General features: G+C 47.3%; 1 protein-coding gene across 1 annotated transcript in view; it reads right to left on the bottom strand.

The window, feature by feature from the left end:
• Positions 1 to 400: 400 nt before the first annotated feature.
• CNIH3 (cornichon family AMPA receptor auxiliary protein 3) overlaps positions 401 to 26,864 on the bottom strand; it is a 139,421-nt gene continuing 112,957 nt past the window's right edge. Inside the window, exons 4-6 of the mRNA XM_011929505.1 lie at positions 10,299 to 10,411; positions 6,039 to 6,182; positions 401 to 1,624 (exon numbers count right to left, since the gene is read on the bottom strand). Of these exons, the coding sequence (XP_011784895.1) occupies positions 1,597 to 1,624; positions 6,039 to 6,182; positions 10,299 to 10,411 (285 nt within the window). The 3' untranslated portion in view covers positions 401 to 1,596. The remainder of the gene's footprint in view (positions 1,625 to 6,038; positions 6,183 to 10,298; positions 10,412 to 26,864) is intronic.

Here is a 26,864-nt window from a genome sequence, read left to right as displayed (position 1 = left end):
CTGCATTTGCAGGACGGCTGTGCGGTGAGATTAGCATCTGCAGTCTGCCATCCAATGCTTGCCTCTCTGGATGAGGGTCACTAGTCGCCTCAGGAATGAAGCCAAAGCCAGGTCCAAGCAGCCCCAAAGGTAACTCTATCCCTAACAACAGTTACCTGGTCGGTAATCTGCAGATATTGGCCAAGAGGAAGCCTTCTCCCAAAATCATTACCTCAAATTCTCCAGTTTTACACCATAAACCTCGGAGTAAAAGTCTGCATTTTCTTTTCCATAGAATTTTTAGCAGCACGATGCCTTTTTGAAAATTTGCCTTTTCCTCCTATCAGTTTTCCAACCATATGTAGACAAATCCAGCCTGTAATGGTTGAAATGAGAGAGCCAGTTAAGTGAGACACTCAAGTTGTCGCTGCATTTTAATAAACATAGCACACAATGTGTTGCTACACAAACACCATTCATAAACCTGAGTCACAGGTTTCAGATGGGAGATGGGGATGTGTATAAATAGCCTGTGTATGTTAAACAGTAGAAAAGAAGTTTGGGGAATAAGGTCAAAATCATTGTGCCCAATTTAAACATCATAAAAATCTCAGCCTTGTCATTATTTACAACCCCCAGCACAACTCCCACCCAAAAGAGATTGCCAAATGGAAAATTCTAAATAAGATGATGTCCTCATGTCGACCTAAACAGTACAAATGATGCAGCATCATAAAACGAAGTTATAATTATGTTGTCTCACTTCCTGGCTGCCGGATGCCCATGGTACAGAGCAGCCACTCCACAGGATTTTCTGAGCTCTGAGCTGTCTGGGGTTTTTGTAAGAACATAGCTTTGACTAGCATTGACCAATTGATTTGCATTAAATGACTCAGATGGTTTGAGGTGGCAAAAGAAGAATACAACTTGTGTGGTGGAGAACTAACACCTTGAACATGTTGCAAACGTTTCAAAAATCCATTTTTCCTATATTCACCCCTCCTCAGCTGAAAACAGCCCCGCGAGCTCAAGGCTGGTTACAGCTGAAGGCAAAACCCACACACCCTCCAGGCCCTCCCATTTGAGAAAAAGGCTGTGGCCACAGCTTGGAAGAAAGGCAACAAGAGTCTTGGGCAGCCAAGGCATTCTCGAGGCTTTCAACAGGTCCCTGCAGACTTGGCCTTGACTCTGGGTCATTCTGTTCCTTAGCAAGCACCTTGCAGCCTTCCAGCCTCCGCTCCCATGGCCCAGGAACTCAGTGTGAACTTGCAAGGTGCTGTTCAATGAAGTGGATTCAGGAAGCAGCAATTCTCTCTCAGGAGAGGTCTAGTGTTTTGTCACCTACTCCCCCACACCACTGATGCTCAGAAGGGCTCTAGGACCCTGTATGTGGAATTCGAATGCCAAAGATTGACACACAGGGCGACAACAGACACGCAGGGTTAACTTGGCTCCCGGCTGGCTGCGTGATCCCAGCTCACATTCAGTCAGACTGCCTGCCGGGTCTATTTCTCACATATCCCCATTCTGGTCCCTCCTCCAGTCACCAGCAGAAATGCATCTCTCCATCTGAGGTCTCTCCCATCTCAGTCTCTGATGACGTGCATGGTCTTTGCGTTAAGAGCTCACTAAAGTGTAGATCATGCTGAACGCAAAAAGAAAAGGAAAAGAAGGTGTTAGTGGAAGCCCACAGAGGACTCGGGCTGCCCCTCAGGAGAGAACCTTCCAGAGGCCAGACTCCTTGGCTTCTCCCTCATTCCTGTCACTATAGCATCTCGCCGACTGCACTACTGTGCCCCTTCTACTTCCCACAACGCTGGAATAAACATTTTTGGGGAGAGCATATTGTATCCCTTGGATAAAAGACGTGATTGCTCTAAGTGCCTATTATTATTCTCATCAGGATGATTATTATGGTTGTTTTCCTTTTCGTGCAATTGCAGGGCAGGTCTGGGGGTGCAGTGGATTCTTTATGCCAGCAGCTGCCATGTGCTTGCATGATGGCTGTGTCCAGGGGCTCCCAGATGATGCTGGATAATACGCTAGTGCTGGGAAAAAGATCATCATCGTTATTGCAAAGGCCTGCATGGGAACATAAGCCCTCTGGGCACCAGAACTCAGTCAACTCTTGATTGGGTAACTCCCTGGCCCTCCTATTTTTAATGGACTCCAGGAATTAAACATGCATTAAAAGCGTGTGACCTAAAGTATTGCCCCAATACTACTAAGAGTGGGGGTGAAGGGGACATGTATCCCTGTGCTCTTAGTAAGGACTTCAGGTTAAGTTTGCAAGGCTGAGGAACGATCTGCATCAAAATATACCTCTTTATTTGGCAGAAAAATAAACCCACTACCTTTTCACATTATAGTGAGAAGAAAGATTCATCTAAGAAGTAAAAGAAATGAAAAGAAGTGAAAAAGTTTTACTTCTAACCCTATGCAGCTGTGGAGGCCCAATGAGCTCTTCTGAGTAGCTGAAGTTCCATCTTCAGGAACCTCACACATCTCATGTGCACAGAGAACCACTGGTCAGATCTGGAGCAAGAGGGACTTACTCTACCTGGGGAAGCTGAAGGCCAGATGAGGAGTGACAGAAGGGGGAGAAGCCACATCCTAACTCCAAAGCCAATGCTTTTTGCACGACAGTACTAAGCCTCATGTGGATATCTTTATTTACTCACTTTCATTCATTCTTCCATTTAAAACCAACATGGTCTCTGGTGTCAAGGAACAAGTAAACCATAAATAACATAGATGGAGAGAAATAAACCTGAGGAGGGACAGGCATGATCCAGAATAACCGTGCAGGAGGGTGGTCTTACTACTTCAGGTCACCTAAAGTATTGCCCAGTACTTTAGGATACTGTTCATACTGGGCTCACCAGGTAGTATTAGTATCTGTGTTAGCTAGTCCCCTTCTAACACAACCTCAAATTATCACCTGGTCCACAAGGCAAACTGTGAAGTGGGGTGATGGGTGCCACGTGATCCAAACAGGATAGAAGAAAGAGCACAGGCTCTGAAGCCAGATGTCGCTAATTATTAGCGGGGACCTGAGACGCATTTCTTAACCTCTCCAAGGTCCTCAGGAGCTCCTCAGGAAGCCAAAACCATAAACCACCCACCCCGTCTTCCCCGCTGCTGTGTGGGTCTCTAGCCCTGAGCTCAGTTCTCTGCATACACATGGGTCCCCTTCTCTCCCTCCCATGGTGGCCTGTGCTGGCGCTCCTGTGCTCTCCACCAGCTCTGGATCTGAGGGGCTGGCAGCTCCTAAGGTGGGAGAAACAGAGTCTTTTAAGGAGCCCCAAAGAGCATGAAGGGGCCAGATTCAACAAAGAATGCAGGAGACCGTGGGGGCCACCCAGGGTCCCAGTGAGGCTGCAGGAACTGTTTCCAATTTTGTTTGAGAAACAAAGTGATTAATACATGTATCATGAAGGCAGGGCCAAATTGAAGTAATGAACTAGAGGACAAACAGACTGTCTGGAACACACTCAGTTACAGAACGATCACACCCATCCAACCGAGAGGAGCTGCCGAGCCCTCCCCACCCCGCCCCCTCCCACCCCCCACAGCGGAGCACGCATAGCAGCTTCCCTCCCTGTGAATTCATATGCCTTCTTCCTGGCGACGCCTCGGCTCCAGCATCTGCTGCGACAAAACTGAAATGAGGGAAATATCTTGCCTCTGTCTTCATCCACACTGAGGTGGATCCCAGGCTAAAGGGGCAGGAGCTAATTAAAACACTGGTCTCATTCTGTTGGCTTACAGGAGAGACAGTGCTGTCTCTGGGGACAGGCCACTCAGCCCATGACTCTGCAGAAGGGGAAGTCTGTGACTCCACAAAGAAAGCAGGGTTGAGCACACTGCAGGGAAGAAACCTAACCTCCGAGGTATCAAGTCCCTAAGCCCACAACGGCTTTGTCCACGCTCTGTATGTTTCCCAAGACAGGAACCCATCTGACAAGCCTTTGGTTGTTAAATAGTTCAGATTTGGAGTCAGAAAGACTTAGGTCAACCCACTGGGCACCGTGGAAATCTCCAGAAGCTTCAAAGACTGTCAGGCTCCCTGCAAGCTGGAGTAGTAAACATTCCAGAGCCCCCCACAGAGTCTGCAGACACAGGGGATGTAAAGGGAAGGCAGAATCAAGTAGAATGCTCCAGAGCCACCAAGGTGTGCATCAGGATTGTCCAGAGAGCTTGTTTAAAATACAGAGCCCAGCCCTGGAAAGTCTGAATAGGTAGCTATAAGCCCAGGAATCTGTATTTTTAAAAAGCACACCTTCCTCCCTTCCTTACCTCTCACTTTGATAAAGACTTTTCTAGAGGTTTTCTAAGATAGCCAGCAGTTAACAGCTACTGGGCATAGTGGCTCACGCCTGTAATCTCAGCACTTTGGGAGGCCAAGGCAGATGGAACACATGAGCCCAGGAGTTCAAGACCAGCCTGGGCAACATGGCAAAACCCTGTCTCTACAGAAAAATACAAAAATTAGCCGAGCATGGTGGTACGTGCCTATAATTCCAGCTACTCAGGAGGCTAAGGCAGGAGGATCCCTTGAGCCTGGAGTTTGAGGCTGCAGCAAGCTATGATCCTGCCATTGTATTCCAGCCTGGGAGACAGAGTGATACCCTCAAAAAAAAAAAAGGAAAAGGAAAAAGGAGTTCAGTCTTTGAAATCGGACTCAAGATATACTACTTACAGCTGTGACACTATTAGCTGTGAATTCAGGAACATTAACTTCTCAGATTCAGTTCATTTTTCATATGCGAGTAAGGATAGTATTTATCTCATAAGTTGAGCAATACGTACAAAGCTCATTTTTAAATATCAGAACTTTGGGAGGCTGAGGGAGAAGGGTCACTTGGCCGAAGAGTTCAAGACCTGCCTGGGTAACACAGTGAAACCCCATCTCTACAAAAAATTTAAAAAAAAAAAAATTAGCTGGGCATGGTGACACACCTGTAGTCCCAGCTACTCAGAAGGTTAAGGTGGGAGAATCGCTTGAGCCCAGGAGTTCAAGGCTGCAGTGAGCAGTGATGGCACCACTGCACTACAGCCTGGGCAAAACAGTGAGACCCCATCTTTAAATAAAAATTTAAAAATAAATAAAAAATGCTGGACAAATGCAGCCACATTCTGCCCTGCCACAGCCCAATCCAAACCTAGGTGTGGCGTGGAGCCTAACATCCCAACCTCTCCTCCTCTTCACCTGGCTGCTGTCAACCATGCCCTTTTGGAGACATCACTGGGAGGTTTGGAGATCACCATGGCCCTGCCACAGGTAACAATGGAATCACAAGTGGCAGGTGAGAGTCCCCAGAGATGAGCCAAAGAGGAGCAGGAAGGAGGAGGAGACATTCGCAGAAAAGGCACTCTGGTGTGTCAAACCACAAGATAGTCTGTTTATAACTATCTGCTGAGTTAGGATGTTCTGAGCGGAGAGGTGCAAAGAGGGGAGATTCCTGAAACAGGATTGCAAAGTCAGCAGGTTTTTCTTAATTAGAATGGTGTGATGTAATATTGGGAAAACGGTAAATGAAGCATTTAGTGACCCAAAATGCCACTTTATGAACCACGACAGCCACTGTGGGACTGGGGCAGGGAATTTGGAGCCTCTGTTATGGTTCCCAAGAATCCTTGCAAACAGGCCACGGGGCAAGGGACAGTGAGGATGAGCCTGCGCCCCGGGGCCACAGGCAACCTGGTGGGCTGAGCTGCAGAGTTGTGAGAGGCAGGAAGCCCTATAGGGAAGAAGGAGTAGCCAACTGCACTTCACCAGTTACCTCCAAAGGGATGTTGAGAGGGTGTTTTCACTGCATGGCCCTAAGGATGTGCCCATCAGCAGGCAAGGCCTCCTGCAGGATCTCCTGCCCCTTTCCTTGTCTACACAGAAGCCCTTGCTCCTGAGCCAGAGTTAGACAGCTAGGGCCACACCCAACTGGCCTTGACTCCCACCCTTGCAGGCCATCTCCCAAAGGCTGCCTCCCAGAGGCCAGCCTGAAATTCTCTTCCTTTTGCTGCAGGAGTCAAAACCACCAGGAGGGGCAGATACTCACCAGTAAAGGTAGTAGAAGAAGGAGAGGAGATAGAAGGCCAGCTTACACCAGGCCTCCTTCTGACAGTAACTCAAAGTGTCGGCATTCATGACCACTGGTGGGTCGTAGGCTAGTTCTGAGCTATCTGCCGGACAGTGGAAATACCTGCAGGGAGAGAGGACATCATTGTCTCTGAGGTCCTGGTACTTCTGGCATCACCTGGGCAAGCCCTTCTGATGCAGGGCTTCTGTCGAGCAATCCCTGCCAAGCAATTGCCTGCCTTCTGCCCAAATCACAGCTCAAGCACCGCTGAAGAGTGGCTCAGCCACTATCTTCCAGCAGGTAGTAAATCCCCAAATACTCCGACCCACTGGCATCATGGCAATTTCACCCATACACAAAGCTGCTCAAACAGAAGGGGAAATGTGTCACCTGGCATTGCCTGGGAGTCTGAGGAAGAGCCACCTCTCAGGACAGGTGTAGGCAGAGGTACGGGGCTCTACTGCCACTGCTGGGGTGCCACCGTACCTCCATTCTACCCTAAAAACTACTTTACACAGACCCTTATTGAAAATCCTGAGTACTTCAGGACATCCCATTCCCACTTGAGTGTAGAGCAGTTTACAGGTGCTTTCCTTCTTGATAGTGGGACCTAGAACTAAAAAAGAACATCAGCCATCTGTCGGGAGAGAGCGGGCCCCGGACGGCAGCTGGGTGAGCGAAAGAACGTGGGTGGGAAAGAGGAGGAGGGGGAGCAGCTAACATGAACTGTGTCTACTTCAAAATACTACAGTCCAAAGGCTCACCTGGCCACAGGCCCTGAGGAGGGGAGCCCAAAATACTACATTCCCCAGGCTCACCTGGCCACAGCCCCTGAGGAGGGGAGTCCAAAATACCATATTCCCAAGGCTCACCTGGCCACAGCCCCTGAGGAGGGAAGCCATCAGGCTTGGTGAGACCTGGGGCAGGAGTCTGAGCCTCCTGAGTCCCTTGGAAAGTGGTCACTGCCCCCAGGACACTGCCCCCAGGGACCTGGCCACAGCCTCCTGCCCAGCCCAAGAACAAAGTGCAGCTGGAATCTCTCAGCGAGTTCCTTCTTCAGTCATTCTGGTAAAGACACCCAGAGGCCAGGAGTGCAAATAAATGGCTTCCCTGGGCTCTGGACAGATAGTGGTCCTCAATGGTGAGCATGGGCCTGGGGAGAGGGCTCCAAGTGGGGAGAGGGCTCCAACCGGGAGATTAATCACACTGGCTTTGAAGAACATCCTGCAATGTAGCAACTCGCAGATCCAGCATCTCTGCTCCCTCCTCCTTCCCCTTCAGAGAATTGCACTGACGTTATCTGTCACTGACACTGTGCTGAAAAGAAATCACAAGCCAGATTCGATGACAACTGCCAGCTCACAGCCCTACAGGCCACTCACCTCTCCTCTTCCTGGGAGCGATCTCAAAAGCTATTTGCTGTCACTGTAGTTTTATTCCCAGGTGACCTCATTAAGTGGAGGCAGAAGGGCAGGGTGGCCATATGGCTCCGTGGAAAGAGCAAAGGCCCTGCCAGTCACTTGTCACCACACTGACTTTCCTTGGGTCACTCATTAATCCAGCTGAGCCTCTACTTTCTCATCTGTGAAATGGGGACGGAATTGCCCTCCGCACAGGGCTGTTGTGGGGCGATTATGTGAGGCGATGCATGCAAATAACCTGGGAAGAACAGGTACTGAGTCAACAGCAGACAGTCCTATTTCCTTTACGCAAACTAAGAGCCAGAGCAGGAGGGGACTTTCTCTGTATGAGAAATGTCACTGATCTGGACCTTTTGGAAAGGAGGGGGAATGGAAAGGGGGATAAAGGGTGTACAAGGCCTTTGATTTTTAAAGGACTCCTCTCCTCCTCATTCTTTTTTTCTTTCATGTTCTGAGAACTTACTAATTGCCAGGAACTAGACTAGATCCTGTCAGGGATTCAAAAAAAAAGGTAAGACAAAGTGCCTACTGGCAAGGAGATTATAGCCCCTCCCTTCCTCCATAGAGATGAACTTTCCAAGTCTATGGACACTGGCTGCCTCACCTTTTCCTCCCTTTTGGACAAGTGCTAGCCCCACAAGCAGTGCCCTGATCGATGTTTTGTCAATCACATTTCTGACACCCTGCCTTGACAGCCCCCTACTTGAAGGACCTTGGGACAAACTCCTTTCCTGGGGAGAAGCGCCAGCCCCTGGGACAGTGTGTCAGGCAGCAGGGACTCGGACTGGGATTCGTACAGAGGTGGGGCATAACCTCAGCCCTGCCACGTCCAAGCTGAGCAAGCTGAGCAACGCTAGACAGCTGACTTAACCTTTGTGAGTCTCTGTGTCCCCATGTGTCAAACACAGAAAATGAAACCCAGCTCACTTGGTTGTTGTGAATCCTGGATCTTCTATTTGACTTCTCTCTAATTCAGATGATAGCAGATTGCCTTTACTTAAAGTAAGGCTTCTCAATGTGACTGAATCTTTTTCCTTCCTCCCTAAACCTGAGATTTCTTCTACCCTACTGGCCCTGGTCAATGGCACCATCAACCTCCCGGCCACCCAGCCTAGAGGCATCCTCTCCCTCACCTGCACCCAATTATGGGCCAAGGCCTGTCCAGTTCACTTCCACGGGTTCTTCTGTTCTCTCACCATTCTGACTCCCACTACCTGGGTCAAGGCTCTCTCATCTCTCCACCTGGAGTTCCCACCATAACCCCCCAGCTGGATTTCAAACTCAATATTTCACCCTCTAACCCATCCTTCACACTACTTCCCAGGCCACCTTCCTAAAAATCAGATCAGGTAATGCCATTGTCTTCTTCTAAAGTTTCTGATCATTTTCCATTAGCTACAGAATAAATTAATTGCACCTTCCCCATAAAATCATTTCAGGCCCTCCATATCATACTCTCAGCTGTCTGCCAACCTGTCTCTTCTTATTCCCCTTGAAGAACCCTACATCCAACCTCACTGAACAACTACTATTTCCCAAACACACCAAGTGCTCTCTTAACTCTGGGCCTTTATACATGCTGGTCCCTCTCTATGGAATATGCTTTTCCAAAGTCACTCTTGAGTCTATTTAAGTGCTTCTTTCTCTATGCTCCTACCTGTATTCCTCACATGTCTGTTAAGAACATATTCCCCTCTACCACTAGGATGTACGTTCCTTAAGGGTAAAGGTTTTGCTTTACACTTAACGTGAAATCCCTCAAAATGTCTGGTGTGTAGAATGTATTCTGTATGTTTTCTAAATGAAGGAGTGCATGTCTTAGGTGTGGCTAAATTCAAGCCAGATTTTATGGTAGAATAACAATGATAAAACAATTTGGGGTCCAATGCTCTGGCAGCAAAGGGTCAAGGGCAGGCAACTTATCTGCACAAATACCTTCTCTACTATTTTGATATTCCTCCACCTCTGCCTCCTATGTCCATATGGTGACTCTATTTTACAAAAAGCCAAAAATCACATTATCTGACGCATGGTCTTAGAAGGGAATAGAACATATGAAATTATAACTGTCCCAGAAAATCCAGCCCATCTGGTAGGTGCTTTTTTTTTTTATTAAGATATAATTTACATACCATAAAAGTCACCCTTTTAAAGTGTACAATTGTACAATTCAGTGGTTTTTAGTATATTCATAGAGTTGTGCAACCATCATGACTATCTAATTTCAGAACATTTTCATCACCCTAAAAAGAAAACCTTTGACCCACTAGCAGTCATTCCCTATCTCATTCCCTCCCAGTCCCTGGCAGCCATGAATTTACTTTCTGTCTCTATAGATTTGCCTATCCTGGACATTTCATATAAATAGAATCATGAAATGTGTGGCCTTTTGTGTCTGGCTTTTTTCATTGATCCTTTCTTTAGGGCTCCATGTTGTAGCATATATCAGTACTTCATTTCTTTTTATTGGCAAATAATATTCCATTGTATGGATATACCATATTTTGTTTCTCCATTTATCAGTTGATGGGCATTCGGGTTGGTTCCACTCTTTGGCTGTTGTGAATGCTACTATAGATGCTTTTAACACTGACCTACAAGGGATGGGGTTGTGGTTAATGAAACCAACAAAAAGGGCCTTCTCTTACTGGACCTGCTGCCTGAGAGCACTTTGGGAACGGGCTTTAAAGACAGAGACCCAGAAAGGAAGGGATGATTGGAAGGCACTAGAAGCTGTCTATTTGGGGGACATCATCACTGGAGAGCAGGCTGCCCTGGCAGAAAAGACAAAGGATAGACCAGTCCCAGTCCGACTTACCTCCAGAAGTGATAGAAGAGTAGAGGGACATTCAGCCCCAGCGTGAGCCACTCTTGCGCACACAGGAACATGATGCAGAAGAGGCTATGGATGGAGTATTCTGGCAGTACCAGCTGAAGAGGGAGCAGAGACACAGCCCTGAGTTAGAGGAGGAAAACACCACTCCTGCTTCTATGGCAGCTGACTTCTGCCCGGACACTGCCTCTCACAGGCAGTTGATACAAAGGCCCTCCCTGGAGCAACATAGAGCCACTGCCCCAACACAGATCCATTTCTGGTAAGTTCTTCTTTTTATGGCACTCCTCTTTTTATTATACCCAAACCCAAATGACACAAGCCCTCAGTGCACTACTTGCTATTAATAGAATACCGTGCTTGCTCCTAGGGGTCACCCATGGATGGTCACTGAGAAGACTGGAAGAGCTGGTCCAGTCCATGTCTCATCTGACCCAAGGCAGGACCACTAGAAGAAATACTGCAAGGGTTTCTAATGAATTCATAATTGCCCTGCTCTTACTTTTCTGGCCCCTGTGTATCCTCCTATAGTAACTCACAAACCTAAAGTGAATATGTACATTTATCACAGATATAGGAGGGTCAGGAAAAATGGCCAGCCTCAGGAGACAGTGGCGTTTTGCCTGATGGTGGATGGGGCAAGAGGAACACAAGAAAAAGAACAATTAGCAATGACAAAGAGGGACAGTGTAGCCTCTGCGGGAAGAGGGAAGAAACTGATCCTGACCAAGAAAGGCCTGATGGTGGGAAGCAACCAGCAGGAAGACTAAGCTTTTCCACCTCCAACCCAGCCACACAGGTATAAATGGGTAAAAGGAGCTTAAAATCATTGAAAAGCTGCTCCCAAGGGTGCTTACATTTTATCAGAAATCAAAGTTGTAAGCTAAAGGGTAACTGTAAGAAATTTGGCACCTAGACCAGCAGTAGGGAAGGCTACATATATAAATGCACCATTTTACCCAGTTATGTAGGGAGATATAGATATATATTACTAAATATATTTATTTATATAATATATAAATATACTTTGTATTGCTTATGCTATCATGAATGCTTTGGTCTTCCTATCAAAATCTTTTGAACTATCCTGCAAGGCCCATCTCAAACGCCACTTACTTTCTTTCTTTCTTTTTTTTTTTTTTTTGAGACATAGTCTTACTCTGTCACCCAGGCTGGAGTACAGTGATGTGATCTCGGCTCACTCTAACCTCCGCCTCCTGGGTTCAAGCAATTCTCCTGCCTCAGCCTACCGAGTAGCTAGGATTACAGGTGTCTGCCACCACGCCCAGCTAATTTTTGTATTTTTCAGTAGAAATGGGCTTTCACCATGTTGGCTAGATTGGTCTTGAACTCCTGACCTCCGGTGATCTGCCCACCTCGGTCTCCCAAAGTGCTGGGATTACAGGCATGAGCTACCGTGCCTGGCCTCAAATGCCACTTTCTTTTGGGAGTTCTGCCCACCCTCCCTTGTTCCTCCACCCTTCCCTGTACCTCTGGGCCCCACAGCATGTTTTCTGACCCCCTCCCAGGGGTACTTTCCTAATTTATCCATTGTGGAGTCATCATCCTCTTCCCACCTCCCAATACAGATAGACTCCTCTGTCCAGCATTCTGCAAGCCATCTTAGCCAACGTCTATTCTTTTCTCATTTCCATTTACAAAGTGCCTTTGTGCAATGCACAGCAGTTAGGAGAGACCTAACAAATATTTGGTAAAGTGCACTGAACTGACCAAGTGCACATGTTTACAACATGGTTGGCTGGCATTAGATATGCAGCCTGTGGTTACAAACTAAGATGTCTTTGGGTGGAGAACAAACTCCCTCAAACCATCCCATCTGGGTATGGACCATGACTTTGGTCTCTCAATTTAGTTAGATGAGCTAACTACCCCAGATGGCAGACGCAGAGGGAGAAACACATACGCACACATTAAAAATAAAGACATGCACAGCACACGCGTAAGACATTTTGTAACTATGGGGCACCTTCTTTAGTCTCAAAGTCCAGTGCAGATGAATTGCATTAACCCTCACCTTAGACTTCCCAGGCAGTCACCTGAGGAATCAGAACAAAGGAGCCATCATTCCGGAGGTGGTGACCCTTGGTGGGTGAACTGGGTACAGCCAGCCCCTGTGAATCTCAACCACCTGGCAGGAGGGGGCACGCCATGTCCCTAGTGTATAGGGACCTCAGAGCTGTGCTAACCAACCCTATCTACCCCCAGCCAAGGCATCACCCTACTCCCTCCCATTCAAAGAGAAAGCCCACTTTCTCAGAGCTGGGTGCACCAGCCCCAGGAGGCAGTGGCTGTGAGTTCTGCTGTGCACATCTCCACAGTTTCTAATCATCGGTTTCAGCCACTTAAGCTGAGGTAATTAACACGTTTAGAGACAGCCACCATGGGCCTTGAATCATCCATTATTTCTCCATCTCCATCTCCAACTCCAATGACAAATCTCTGACTGATTACAGTTTGGATTTCAGGTCCCACTCTTAATCACCACCGCTTCTTCTCTCTTTGGGGCTTGATTGATTGTGGAGGCTGCAACCTTCCAAGCAGGGAGGATTCATCACTGTCTCCATGCAGAGGAAAACTGCTTAATGGAGGCCAGCTAGTCACAGAGGTCTCCAGCCTTTTGGACGGCTGGAAAAAAAAAAACTGAATAATTTACTCTGCCATTTCAGGTGGCTTCTCCAGATGACCTCTTACTACCTAGAACACTGACCACTGACCTCTTACTACCTAAAACACTACTACTTACAAGTAGAAGAGGCTCCTCCAACTAATCCAGAGACTTTTAGGAGTGACAGTGACCTTTTGATACACACACTGGTCCTTACCTACTTCCCCAGCTGCTCCTTGTCACAATTACGTGAAAGAGGTAGGGAACCTCTTCCTCCTAGACCAAATGGAAATCAGCCAGGCCATTTGCATGAGGCCTGCGCCATAGCCATTATGGCTGCCTCCACTCACACCCAACACTCAACCTTCTGGAAGGTGGTAAGGTCGCATTTTCCAGGTCTCGAGGGTTGGGGGTGCCGATGGGCTGTGGGCAGAATTGATGTGGAGAGAAGGCCAGACCACTTAACGGCTGATACAAAATGCTCCAGAGTCTCTTTTCCTTTTCCTCTGACAAAGCAAAAAGCATTTAAGATGGTGGGTACTCCATCATCCTGAAGCCACAAGTAAGGAAAGAGGCCCCCAAGCAACTCATGATGGGCTAGAGTGTAAGCAATAAAGAAACTTGTGTTGTTTTAAGCTGCCAAAAGGTAAGTGTTGTTGTTTTTTTACCATAGCGTGATTTAACCTATCTCATATGACACCGTCAGCAAGCCCCAGAATGAGTAATCAATGGGAAAAGCAAAGTTGTGTTCTTCACTCTTTATTCTCCCCCAACCATCCACCCAGCCCTTAACAAGCCATCAAGGCTGGCAGGACACAGCTCCCTGTCACTGGACATGCTCGGGCAGGGGCTGAATAGCCACCAGGCAGGCATAATGCTTATTTATTTGTGTTGGCAGTCAGACCAGGCGTTCCCTCCCAACTCTGAGAGTATCTGTTATATAAAGACCACCCCTAAAGATTCCAAGCAAAATACAGAGATGTTGATGCAAGCACTCACCACAGCCCCATGACCCTGAGTTATCCCTTAGCTTTGGAAAACCCTTTTTTTTTTAATAAGAGAAGCTGTTGAATGGTGCCAATCTCATTCTTTCACTCAACAAATGGAGAAACTGTTTCATGCAAGCCACAGCCTACTGAATTGTCATATAAATTATTACCTGCTTTCTAGAGTCATAAATTCTAAATCTCAACATGAGTATTGTGGGATTCATTCCAACCAGGGGGGATCATGGAAGGTCTGTGATCAAAGGGAGGTTGGAAAGGGCGAGTAAAACCTAATCACGTGTGGGAACTGGAGGTCGGCATCCTAGAAGTGGAACAATGAAAGCAAAAGCATAGAGAGATGGAAGTCACTGACCTGGGGTGGCTCCTTAACAAGGCCACCTCAAAGGGCCCCTATTCAAGGACACTAATGATATCAGGTAAGGACTGTGTAAATGCTAACTTTATTCCACCTGTCCTGACTTCCTGCCCAGATGCTAACAGTCAATTTTCATTTGCTGGCAAACATTTCCCCCTGGATATCCCACAACCATTTTGTGCTGAAATTCATGTTCCTGCCAATTCCTGCAAACTTTATCTCCTAAATTTCCGACTTCTACTAACCATACCATCTCTGACTCCTTCTCATCAGTCTCCATATGAGTCTGTTTCCAAATCTTGCTTCTTCATAGCCACTTGCATTTGTTCCTTCCTTTTTATTTATCCTGTCCCTGGACCTCCTCTCCAGGCTGGTGCAAGAACCTTCTAGCAGGTTTCCATCCCTGCACACATGTGCCCTCCATCCAACAGAGCAGTATATGCCATGCTCAGCTCAGCTCTAAGCTGTTGTCCTCAATCTTGTTTTTGCAGGAATTTTACTTGTCTGCATTCTAAATATTTTATTTCTAGTTATGCATCCTCTCATTCATTCATGTATCCATTTGTTTGCTGTTTTATCCCATCAATGACCTGCAGCTGATTGGTACCCTTTATAGATTATGAAAACAGTGGAATCATGTGCCAAGTCCTGTCTTACTTTTACTACTGTGGTGGAGAGGGGCATCAGGGGTTGTAGGAAAGATTGTTCTTACCCCCAAAGGAAAAGAAGTAGAAAGAGGATGCTTGGAGTTGAAGCAAGGGAATAATGCTCCTGGTGGAGAAAAGGGATTCCCTAAGACCAGGGGAAGGGAAAAGATGAGGAAGATGGAGAGGCAGCAAGCGCCCCTGTTGTTAGAGATCTGTCTGCTCCTCATGCATCCCAAGGGCATAAGATTTCTGTGGGGCTGGTGTCAGCATGCCTGGGACCAAACACATTAAAAGTCACAGCTATGGAAGCCACGGGGAAGCTCCTGGTGCTGAGTTTATCCTGAAGAGAGTGGAAGCTGTGAGACTCAGAGTCTCCACCCATCTCTGAATGCCCCTGTCGACTCAGACAACAAGCTTTACAGCTATAATCCCATAAGTCTCAATATATTAGCCCAGTGTCTCAAAGCATTATATAAATTCCTACAGTTACATAATACTTAACTGTGTGATATTTAGAAAAGCAGCTACCCATGCTGAGTCTTATTTTCCCCATCTGTAAAATGCCATACCTACCAGCCAGAGACACAGGATGTACTATGAATGACAGTGCTCTCAAAAGTGAAGAAGCCTCCAACAAAAGAAGACACCACTATTGTGTTGTGATCATTATTATCATTATTATCTTTTCTGAGATAGAGTCTTGCTCTGTCACCCAAGCTGGAGTGCAGTAGCATGATCTCGGCTCACTGCAACTTCCACCTCCCAGGTTCAAGTGATTCTCTTGTCTCAGCCGCCCAAGTAGCTGGTACTGCAGGCATGCACCACCATGCCTGGCTAAGTTTTGTACTTCTAGTAGAGATGGGATTTCACTATGTTGACCAGGCTGGTCTTGAACTCCTGACCTCATGATCCGCCCGCTTTGTCCTCCCAAAGTGCTGGGATTACAGGTGTGAGCCACCGTGCCTGGCCAGTCATTATTTTTAGTAATCATATACTAGGTGATGACCATTCTCAGGTGGATAACTTGTTGCTCTTACCGTTAAAGTCAATGAAATGACCCAGAACCAAAGTTGGTTTCCTGACTTTTCGATTCAGTCTCCTGACTCCCTCTGATTGAACCAAGTTCCAGCTTCCTTAAGTGGGAAGAGAATCCAAGGGCTGTTTCAACAGCCTGACTCTCAAATCATAAAAAACCTCAGTCCTTGCCTGTTTTCAACAGCAATAATCCAGTTCTGTGTGTCTGCCCTAAGGTTTATTTGCCCCAGGAGCCAATGAGTATGGAGAAAAAGATAATATCTCTTCTATTTGATTCCTCAGCCCATACTAAACTGGCCCTAAAACAGAGGATCCCTCTGGGATGCCCAGGACGAAGTCAATATTCCCAGCATGGAGATCATTCTCCATTTGTTCCCAAATGAATAATCATGCATGTGAGCGCATAGTCAGCCCCTGCTCAATTTACATCTAGGTGAGGGGAGAGCGGGAAGGAGCGGACATGGATGCCATGCTTGGAAAACTAGGATTTTGCTAAACCACAAGACTATGAGAAAAGCATCTCCAAGCACTGTCAGGAAACCACATTCTGGGTCCCTGTGCTCTCAGGAGGCCATGTGCTCTTTAATCACTCTGGATGAAGGTTGTCTTTGGAGAGACTGTACCAGCTTGGGCATCCATGAAGGCTACCCAGCCCCATAGGCCCTGCTGTGTCAGGGACTAGCACCCAACCTCAAATGGCATGATACAGTAGGAATACTCTGCCAGCTGGGACTTGGGTTGGATCGACTTGAGTGTTCCCTATTTGTTGGTGCTGGCATATTAAATGTTTTGACCTCCTGAAATTTGCATCAAAGTTTATTACATATTTTTAAGCCATAAGACAAAGGCTCTGCTACATAAGAAACTTAACACAGAATCACCTAGTCTAGAATTATAATCTTATTTTAAATTTTTTAAAATTATTTTGTTAAGAGATGGGGTCTATGTTTCCCAGGCCAGTCTTCAACTCTTGGGCTCAAGTGATCCTCCTACCTCAGCCTCCCAAATTGTGGGGATTACAGGTGTGAACGACCATGTCTTGTCCTAGAATAATTTAAAGTCACCATAAAATTAGTATGACACCTACTGATTTTATGTACACCAGGAACTGTGGAGGTGACTCAGAACCCTTCACTGCTAGCAGCTCTCCTAAATGCCTGGACCAAGTATTGCTTTGATCTTGGCCTTCCATGGCCAGAATTGGACCCTCATGACTGACCGCCAGGGCCTGGGCCACTACTCAAGGGAAACCAGTAGCACATTATTTTCCCCCTGGGCCTGCACCAGGAACATGAAGGAAAATAAGTTAGAGAAAGCAAGAGAAGGTTGCCTGCCTGAGTGACCCAGGACCTGAAGACAGAGTAATTTTCCTCCTGGCCTGGGGAGGCCCAGTGGTCAGTGAGGGCATGAAGGGCAGAGGAGTGATAGGCTACTTCCAGCCCCAGAGGCAAAGCTTTCTCTCCAGGCCTCCCACTTTTCCATCCCATGGGGCCTCTGGTTTCTCCTTTCTTCGCTTACCCTCCCTGAACACATTTAATCCACACTGTGGATGTTCCTGTTGCTTCTTGGCAGCCACTTGGACTCATTTCCACCTCTCCACTGAGAGAAGGCAGCACAGGGAGGAAAAGGCACAGAGAGAGAAGGGGGGTCAAAACCAGCACCCCTGCTGCCCACTGCTCCTGACTACCCAGGGAGTGAGGGCCCAGAGGCCCCTGCTGGGATTTAGCTGTGCATGACACATCTGCAACCGGCCACACATGCTCCAGACACTGCCTTCATGGACTGCTCTGGGCTCCACTCTTGCCCTTCCCAGCACCCTGGGAGCTGCCTGACCCTTCCTGTCCTTACTACTCGCTGGGGACCAGCTTCCAGCCTGACTGACACTGATCGGCTCAGGCACCTCTAGCCCCACTGTCATTTCCTTGGGGCCCTCACTGCCAGCTGTACCCTGTGCAGGGGATGCAGGCCAACCATCCTGCATAAATTACAGATCCCAGCCAGTCGACTGGGGAAATTCTCCTGCTTTGATCCAAGAGTAAAAGCATGTACACACAACACCATGAGGAAGAAGTCTTCTTCCATCGGAATTCACGGGTCTCAGTTTTGTTTCTGGAGGAGAAGGAAACCAAGGCAGGAGATGACTGACTGGGCCTAGTGCCCTGATCTACAGCTCGGCTGCTCCCACCCTGCCTCCCACCCATTTCTTTAAGCTTCCCCATCTTTTAGCAGTGGTTCTCAAACTTCATGATACTTTAGAATCCCCTGGAGCTTTTGCTAAAACCCAGATTGCTGACCCCACTCCCCCCCCCAAGTTTCAGATGCAGTGGGTCTGAGTGGGGCCAAAGAGTCCCCCTTTCTAACAAGGTCCCATGTAAGTCACTGAGAACTCTGCTCCTCAAAGTGCGGTCCCTGTGCCAGCATCCAGTTTCTCCTAGGAGCTTGTTAGAAATGCAGAATTTTGGCCCCATCCCAGACCTACTGAATCAAAGCCTACAGTGTTAACAAAATTCCCAGTGATTTACGTGTGCATTAAAGTTTGAGAAGTGGTTCCTCAGCACAGATTCCCAAAATAGAGTCTCCCAGCCACCAGCATCCAAATTGCCTAGGGCACTTGTTACAAATGCAGATTTCCAGGTTCCACTCTAGACTCTTTAGATAGACTCTCTGGGTCAAGAATCTGCATTTTTCAGAGCATTCCAGGTGATTTTGTTAAACACTTGAGCTGAGATTCATAGAGCCAAGGTGTGAAGACTGTACAAGGGTCACTGGGCCATAACACCTGGAATATGCCCAATCCCATCTGAAGAGCACAAGGCAGATGGAGATGGGAACTCCAGATATACACATGGATACCAGGCTCAACAAAGGCAGATGCTTCTTCTTTAAAACCCCTGGTGTGAGGCCTCCTCCCACCCAACCCTCCCGGAGGCTGTGGGTCTTCTCGCACATTACAGTCCTGTGCTCACCGAGCCCTGCTCACCAACTACTGCTTCAGGGGCTCTAGTCTGGACAACCGGGATTTGCAGTCAAGAGCAGTTGTCTCTGGCTCCTGGCTCTCCCACACACCACCCCGTGGGAGAGCACCCCTGAGGCTCCCTGGGGCCCTGCAGCCCTGCGGCCAGTGGTCTCTAGTCTTGGAGGGTTGGCTTTGGCATGTTCCTGGGATGGAGGTGAGGTCTCCAGCATCCTTCTACCTCCAGAATTCCCCCTCCAGTTCTGGCTGGATTCTTTCCACCCTCCACAGGCCACTTCTTCATTCAGCCTCACAAGCTCCTTCCACCTGTCTCTGGCCCTCCTGGTATCTCAATGGACACTTGATAGATCTGTAAGGTGATAGCTTCCTTTTAGGACCAAACCTTTGGATTCCAGCCTTGCTCTGCCCACTCCCACTCCTCCCAGCTTTCCTTTTATAATTGTTTTCATACAGCATCAAGACACACTTGAATTTCAAAAGCCTCTGCCAGTTTCCTCACACGCTTGTTAAATTACTGAACTACCTAAGATTTCACTCAGGGAGGAGATGAGAATAAAAGCACTCTCTCAAATAATACCACATTTTTAAGGGACAAAATTCTCCTACAACTTGCTGGCAATTCAGAGCTTCTTAACACTTGTAGCTTCCCACTCCTTTTCTTCTTTGAGCCAGAGATGACGGGAGTAGAAATCATTCCCAGACTATAGGGAGTGATCAGGCAAAGACTCAGACTGTTTGAGAGGAGATGCACTCACCAAAAGGAATGTTCCAAGAATGAGGAGGGCAGTGGGGTTAAGGGTTCAACAGGCCTTGTTCCGGGGCTGGAGAGCCCAATTTTCACACTCATTCAGCAAATATTTATTAGAAGCACTTACTAGGTGGTGAATGCAAAGCCATCCAGCTGGGGAGACTCAATGTAAATAACCAGGTGTAACACAGGTTCTAGGAACAACAAACACAGAAGCCAGAGGACAAACCGAGGCAGTACATACGCACTCCATGCAGGAGGAAAGGAGAAAAGAAACTGTTGTTGTGAGTGAGGAAATGAAGGAGGGCCCCTTGGAGATGACCGCCTCTCAAGTGGAGATTTAAAGGATGAGTTATACTATGGAAGGCAGAATGTGGTGGCCAAAGTTGCTCCCAAGGGACACTCACAGCTATCCTTTCATTCAGGGGCTTGAGACAGTCACTTTTTCCTTTATGTCCTGGGAAGAAAACATCCGTTCCATCACGTGGGCCATCCCTTATACATCTTCCAGGCAAACGACATGGCAACTGGAAATCCTTTCTGCCAGTCTCTTTTTAAACCTGGGAGACTTCCAGACAATAGTCACAATGATTTTACCTGACAAGGAAGAGCATGGTGACAGGAAGGGGAACAAGGGCAGAAACAGGTCATCTTCTGCCTTTAGTTACTCAGCACGGGGCAGACGATAATGAGCCTGGACATCAGCCCCACCTGCCTAGAGCTGGCTGGGAATTTAGCACGGCTAAGAGCCCCGCCCTCCTCTCCAACCTGTCCCACCCACAGTGCCTGCCCAGCCCAGAGTGAAGGGAAGGAAGCCCAACACTGCTTAGAGAAGAGGGTTCCAAGTCCCCAGGGCCACACCTCCCACTTTCACTGCCCGCTACAGCCGCGTTTCCCAGGTGAGGCTCTGCTGCCAGGCCTCTTATGCAACAGGAGCCTGATGTTTCCAGAGGAGGGAGTTGACCTCATGCACCGCTATGCTCCTTAACAGAGCGAAGCTGGTATAAGCCTGCGTCTTCAGCAGCACCATGAACTTCTAAAGGAACTTTTTCAGGGGAAACAAAACCCCAGATGATTACCTTACTTAACAGCTATTAAGTGGTGTTAATTACCTGTTACTCTCAGCAGGTTGGAAAAATTTTGCCCTAACAAACAAAAGAGGGTGAATTGAATGAGAATGGGAAGTACTGGCATTCGCAAAAGAAACACAAGCTGTCATCATCATCATCATCGATTAATATTTATTGAGTGCACATACAGGGGAATGGACAATTTGCTGAATGTCCTGACCCACAGCCCTAACTGCAAGAACAAGACGAATGGACACAGCCCTCCCTCCCCCTTGCCCAGGCAGAGGGTGTCGTCCTCCCCACCGGCCCAGGCAGAGGGGGTGTTGTCTGAATTCAAGCACATGCATATGTGTTTGTCCAAAGTCTGGCAACAATTCCTTTTAGCTGGACTGTGCCAAGTTTTATCACAAGTCTGATTTAGCAAATTAATATTTTGAAGAAAAGACAAAATAATATTGTAACTTGCTTCCAGTAAGGGATTGAGTGCCAGTGTCTTAGTAAAAATAGTAGTAGATTAAGGAACAAGGAACTTGGGCTGTAGCCTGGACTATTAAGAAACTACAGAAACTTCGGTAAACCATTTAACCTCAATAGGCTCAATTTGTTCATCTACAAAATGAAAATGATAATAATAGTATCTAATTCATAGAACTGTTATGAGTATTAAATGAGTTAATACATGTGAAGCTCTTAAAATAGTTTCTGGCACAGAGTAACACTTTATAAATAATAAGTATTACCTGTAAGAGTAGGCATTTGACCTGTACAATCCCTACAGTCCTTCTCAGTTCAAATACTCCATATAGTTTTAAAAAGCAGCAATTAAACTCTCTTGAAAATTAAACCAATAGATCTTCCTTTTCACTCTCCAGTGCTTGCAAATTTTAAAAATCCTCTTCCTCCAATAATTTTTATCCCCAGAAACACCATGTGTTCTGGGGAGTCTGACCATTTTGTGTGTCAGTAATTACCACTCCTAAGTAATAAAAGGTGCCCATGCTCCTGAAGAAGGATTTTCCTCACTTCTCAAGTTAGTACTGTGCAGCTGTAGGTGTCTGTGCCATTGGTTTTTCTGTGTGTCTTTGTGGGTATCTCTCCATAAAATTGTTCCATCGCACAGGGACCAGCACATAGTAGGTGCTCAGCAAACTCTCCATTTATTCACTTAACAGATACGCATCAAGAGCCTACTATGAGGTGTCAAACACTATGGCAGGCACTGGAGGTGCCAGGATGAGTTCAGTGAGCCTGGTGACAATGTTCTGGGCACCCCCAGGCTGATGAGAGAGACCGACAGCTGAACACCGGACCATGCTGCAGCCAGCACTCTCACACTGGTGAGCAGGCAAAGGGGTCAAAAGCCACAGCCTATAAACTACAGGTAGTGGGGAAACCTGGCAAGCACACATGGAGAGAGGGATCCCACTGCAAAATGGTGGAAACACCTGGGTCCATCTCTGAGTCTTGAGAATCACTGTGACAAACTGCCACGAGTCCTAGGAAAACCATCTGCTCCCACACCAAAGAACAGGCCTCACATAGGAGGAAGGAATTACTCCTTTCCCCTGAAGTGTCACTTCTTCCTCCTCCTCTCATCCCCTGTCCCTGCCTCCTCCCACCAGAGCCACCCGTCTCCTCCTAACTGGTCCCCCCACTTTCACCCCACCCTAAGCTATTTTTCACCAGTAGGCAAAGTGATCTTTTTGAAACATAAATTAGATCATGTCAGTTTTTGGTTTAACCCTCCAATGTCTTCCCACTCTCCTAGAAGGAAATCCAAACTCCTTCAGATGATCTCTAAGGCCCCACATGATCTGGCCTCTGTGCCCCAGGGCCCCACAACCTGCCACTCGCTCCCCTGCTCACTCCACTCCAGCCACACTTGACCCTTTGTTGTTCCTCAAACCCAGCAAGTCTGTTCCCACCTCAGAGGCTTCGCACATGCTGTAGCCCCTGACTGGGGAGCTCCTCCTCAGATATTTGCATGGCAGTGCCTTCATCATTCAAGAATCTACTCAAGAACACCTCCTCAGATGAGCCCTCTCTGCCGATCCAGTATCGTCTCTCTCCTTATTTACCTTAATTTTTCCATGCCGCTTAGCATCATTAACTGAAAATGTGCCCACTGTGCATTTGTTTACTTGCTTATTGTCTATTTCCCACACTTGAATGTTCCATAGGGCAGCTTGTCTTTTTCATGACTTTACCCCCAATTCCTAGAACAGTAGCTGGCACACGGTGCAATTTTGTTGTTGAGTGAGAAAACAAACTGGTCCTTTGGTCATTTCCCACACAGGCATAGCTATCACCATCATTGAGCTGATTTCTGAATATGAAAAACCATAACAGCCATCCCAATAACTAAGAAATGGTGTTGACTCGACACTAATTTAGCAGGCCCCAGGTTCAGTAGGTCTGGCCCCAGTGTATCACTCTGTTGCACATCCACAGACTGAAGCTCCAGCTCTGGCTGGTCCCTTACAGGTGAGTACAGTTGGTCACAAAGGGCATGGACAAAGAAGAATCTGTGCAAATTCAATCTCAGTTCAACTCTCCAAGCTTTGAGCACCAATGCCCTGGGTTAAACATGGCAGGAGGCCCAGCAAAGACCTTACAATAGATCGGGAGAGATAATCCGAAACACCTAAGTGACTATACAATCCAAGGCTGAATATAGGGAGAAGCAAAATAGAAGGATAAGCATAGTAGGGTCAGAGAGAAAGGAGGTAGATTGGCCAACACTGGCCCTTGCTGGGATACACACTGCTATGGACTGAATGTTTGTGCCCTCCCCTAAATTCACATATTGAAGTCCTAATCCCCATTGTGATGGCATTAGGAGGTGGCGTCTTTGGGAGGTAATTAGATCATCAGAGTGAAGCCCTTATGAATGGAATCAGTGCCCTCATAAGGAAAGACACTAAGGAGCAAGCTTCTCTTCTCTGCCATGTGAGGATACAGCGAGAAGATGGCCATCTGTAGATCAGGAAGAGGGCCCTCACCAGAAACCAGTCATGCTGGCACCCTGATCTTGAGGTTTTAACCTCCAGAACTGTGAGAAAAAATTTCTGTTAAGCCACCAGTCTATGGTCTTTTCGTTGCAACAGCACAAGCACACATGTGCACACACACACACACACACACACACACACACACAAAATGCCTCACTGGAGCTTCCTCCGACTGTTTCCTACTGTCGCAGTGCAACGGGTGAAGGAAAAGCTGCAGGAAAAGGCTGGCCAGTGTTATGAGAAGGGAAGGAAAAGTCACCTGTCCCCAGGTATTGCAAAGAACCCTCTGCAACTCCTGATGTCCCCACTCCAGAACCCTAGCAGGGCTCCCCTCTCTCCAGTGGCAGAAGTGGGTGCTCTGAGGGGGCCTGATGAGGAGCTTTACAGCATCACTGCCAGAAGACAGCACTTTCCCTCCTTTCTTATTTCCATTTCTCATTACACCCACCCTCTAGGTGACCACAGCAATAGCAGAGAAGGGCAAGAGAGGAGGGGAAGGCAGATCCTACTTGGGAACTTTCCTCCTCACCCCACAGTTCCCTCTTCTCCAACACAGTGCCTCCCAGTTCCCTCCTGGGTGCCTCAAAATTCCCTAAGTTATCAGCCTGCTTTCCAAGCCCCCAGGGTCCCCATACTGTACTCCATTCCTTCCCCAAATCTCCATTCCTGCTACTAATCCCAGGAATCTTGTCCTTCATGCATCTCCCCTAGCCCCCATAACCCCCATTCTTGGAGCAAATGACACAGACTTGCCCCTGCAGAAGCCAAGGCTACAGCGGTGACAGATAGTTTCTGTGATTCCCAAGCAAAATGCAGGACATGTGTTTATTTACTCACTCATTCAGCATATATTATATACTGGGTCCCATGTGGTAGTGCTGGTGGGGTATACAGAAGTAAGACACCTGCGTGAAGCTTATAGGCTAGCGCAGAAAACACATGTTGTTATGAAGGAGAACGTCGATATTATGCATGAAGAAACATATGGTCAGAGTTTGGGGTCTGGGATTCTAGGAAGACTGCCCTGAAGAAGAATAATCAAAGCTGAAGTAGAAGGGTAATCCTTTGGCCTTACCTTTCTTTGTAGTGTCCCAGGCAAGAGATGGTGGTGGTCAGGATAGGTAGTTAGGGGCAGAATATGATGGAGTCATATTGATGGATTTGAAAAATACTTAGGAGGTACCATGTACAGAACTTAGTAACCGATTGGATGAGAGGGTATGAGCATTACTCTTAGAAATCTTGAACGTCAGTGTGAACGATTTACTGGAATGAGCAGCAGCATTGGGAGGAAAAACATTTTTAGGGGTGAAAGAAAATAACTCAGCATGGGCCACCATTTGAAGTGTGCTATAGTTATGTTTGACCTCTCCAAATCTCATGTTGAAATTTGATCCTCAATGTGGTGGTACTGGGAAGTGGGGCCTAATGGGAGGCGTTTGGGTCATGGGAGCGGATCCCTCATGAATGGCTCGATGCTGTCCTTGCAGTAATGAGTGAATTCTCACTCTATAGTTCCCCATGAGAGCTGGTTGTTGTAAAGAGCCTGGTACCTCCCAACCCTCTCATTTCCTCTCCTGCCGTGTGATCTCTGCACACACCTGCTTCCATTTGCCTTCTGCCATGAGTGGAAGCAGCCTGAGGCTTTCACCAGGTGCCCAACCTTTTGGCCAGATGAACCATGAGCCAAATAAACCTTTTTTCTTTATAAATTATCCAACTTCAGGTATTCCATGATAGCAACACAAAACAGACTAAGAAAAGTCCCTATAGGACATCCAGAGCAGTTGGATGTTGAGGACTGGTTCTCAGAAGAGGAATTTGAAGGTTCTGGAAATATCAATGGTAAATGAAACCCTGGCCAGGTGGGAGAGTGAAAAGTGAGACAAGATGGAGGACACAGTCCTTGGGGTCACCAACCTTCAAGGAATGAGTAGTGAAAGCAGCATAGAAAAAGTAGGCTGAAGACCAGCAAAGACACAGGGCAGGGGAAAACCAGAGGGTGTGGGGTCAGGAAAGCCGGGGGGACTGAATGTTTAAAGATGGAGACATGGCTGCCAGACACTGCTAAGGAAGATGAATATCATGCAGAATGAAAAATGCCCCCTGAATTTGGTGATGCTGAGTTGCTGCCACTTCGCACACCGCTTAGGAAAGTGTGGCTGTGGAAAGCAGGCAGGAAGAAGGCAGGAACTAGGGAGATGCATGGGAACAAGGGGATTTTTGTTGGTTGATTGTTTTCAAGAAGGCATATTAGATGAGCACAACTTTATGCAGAGATAGGACAGCTGCAGAAATATTGATCCTGTTCCTTACTACGTAAGGTGAAATCTGGATTAGTCTGAAGACTGAACGTTAGGTTTTCATTTGAAATCATCAACCTACAGGTAAGTTTCTGGAATGCAAACAACCATTTATAAGCTGGGGACAGTCCATGCTTCTCGTGGAGCCCCCCACAGCTCTCTGGGATGTGACTGTCATGGGTCCTAGCGTAGGTGTTCAATAATAACTTAATCAACTGGTGGATGGATGGAGTGACCCTGAGGTGTGATTAATCACTCCTCCCTGGAATTTCAATCATAAGCAGCTCATTCCATCCATCCACACTCAACAGACATTATTCAGGGCCTAATAGTATCACAGCCCTGGGCCTGGCAGAATTTATATCACCTCAAACCATGGCACCGGGAATGTGTGCAAGGCTCACACCGGGACATGTCCTCTGTACACACTGGGAAGCGTAAAGGAAGCTGCTGCCCACACTCCATGAAAAGCAAGGCTCCATATGCATATTTGCTCCCTTGAAGAGAGCAAAGGAAACAGCCAGCACACATCTCCTCTCTGCTCCCACCACTGGCGACTCCCTATTATCTTTCATATTTTCCCTTGGTGCCACCTGAGAAGTTAGTCCCAACAAGCAGATTCTCAGTGAGTTGAAGGAGTGGTGGGCGTGGGGTATTACAAAGGCATATGTTTTTATGACATTGTTCTGATACAAAACTCTGAAGAATAGGAGCTAACAGTGTCACCTTGTCTGGGACCTTCCAACTAAAGGCTGCTTTAATTCCAGGGAGCACA

The sequence above is a fragment of the Colobus angolensis genome, unplaced genomic scaffold (genome assembly GCF_000951035.1).
Source record: "Colobus angolensis palliatus isolate OR3802 unplaced genomic scaffold, Cang.pa_1.0 Scaffold81, whole genome shotgun sequence".
Taxonomy (NCBI): Eukaryota; Metazoa; Chordata; class Mammalia; order Primates; family Cercopithecidae; genus Colobus; species Colobus angolensis.
Note: the sequence above shows the minus strand (reverse complement) of the source record. Positions and strands in the feature narration are given on the sequence as shown.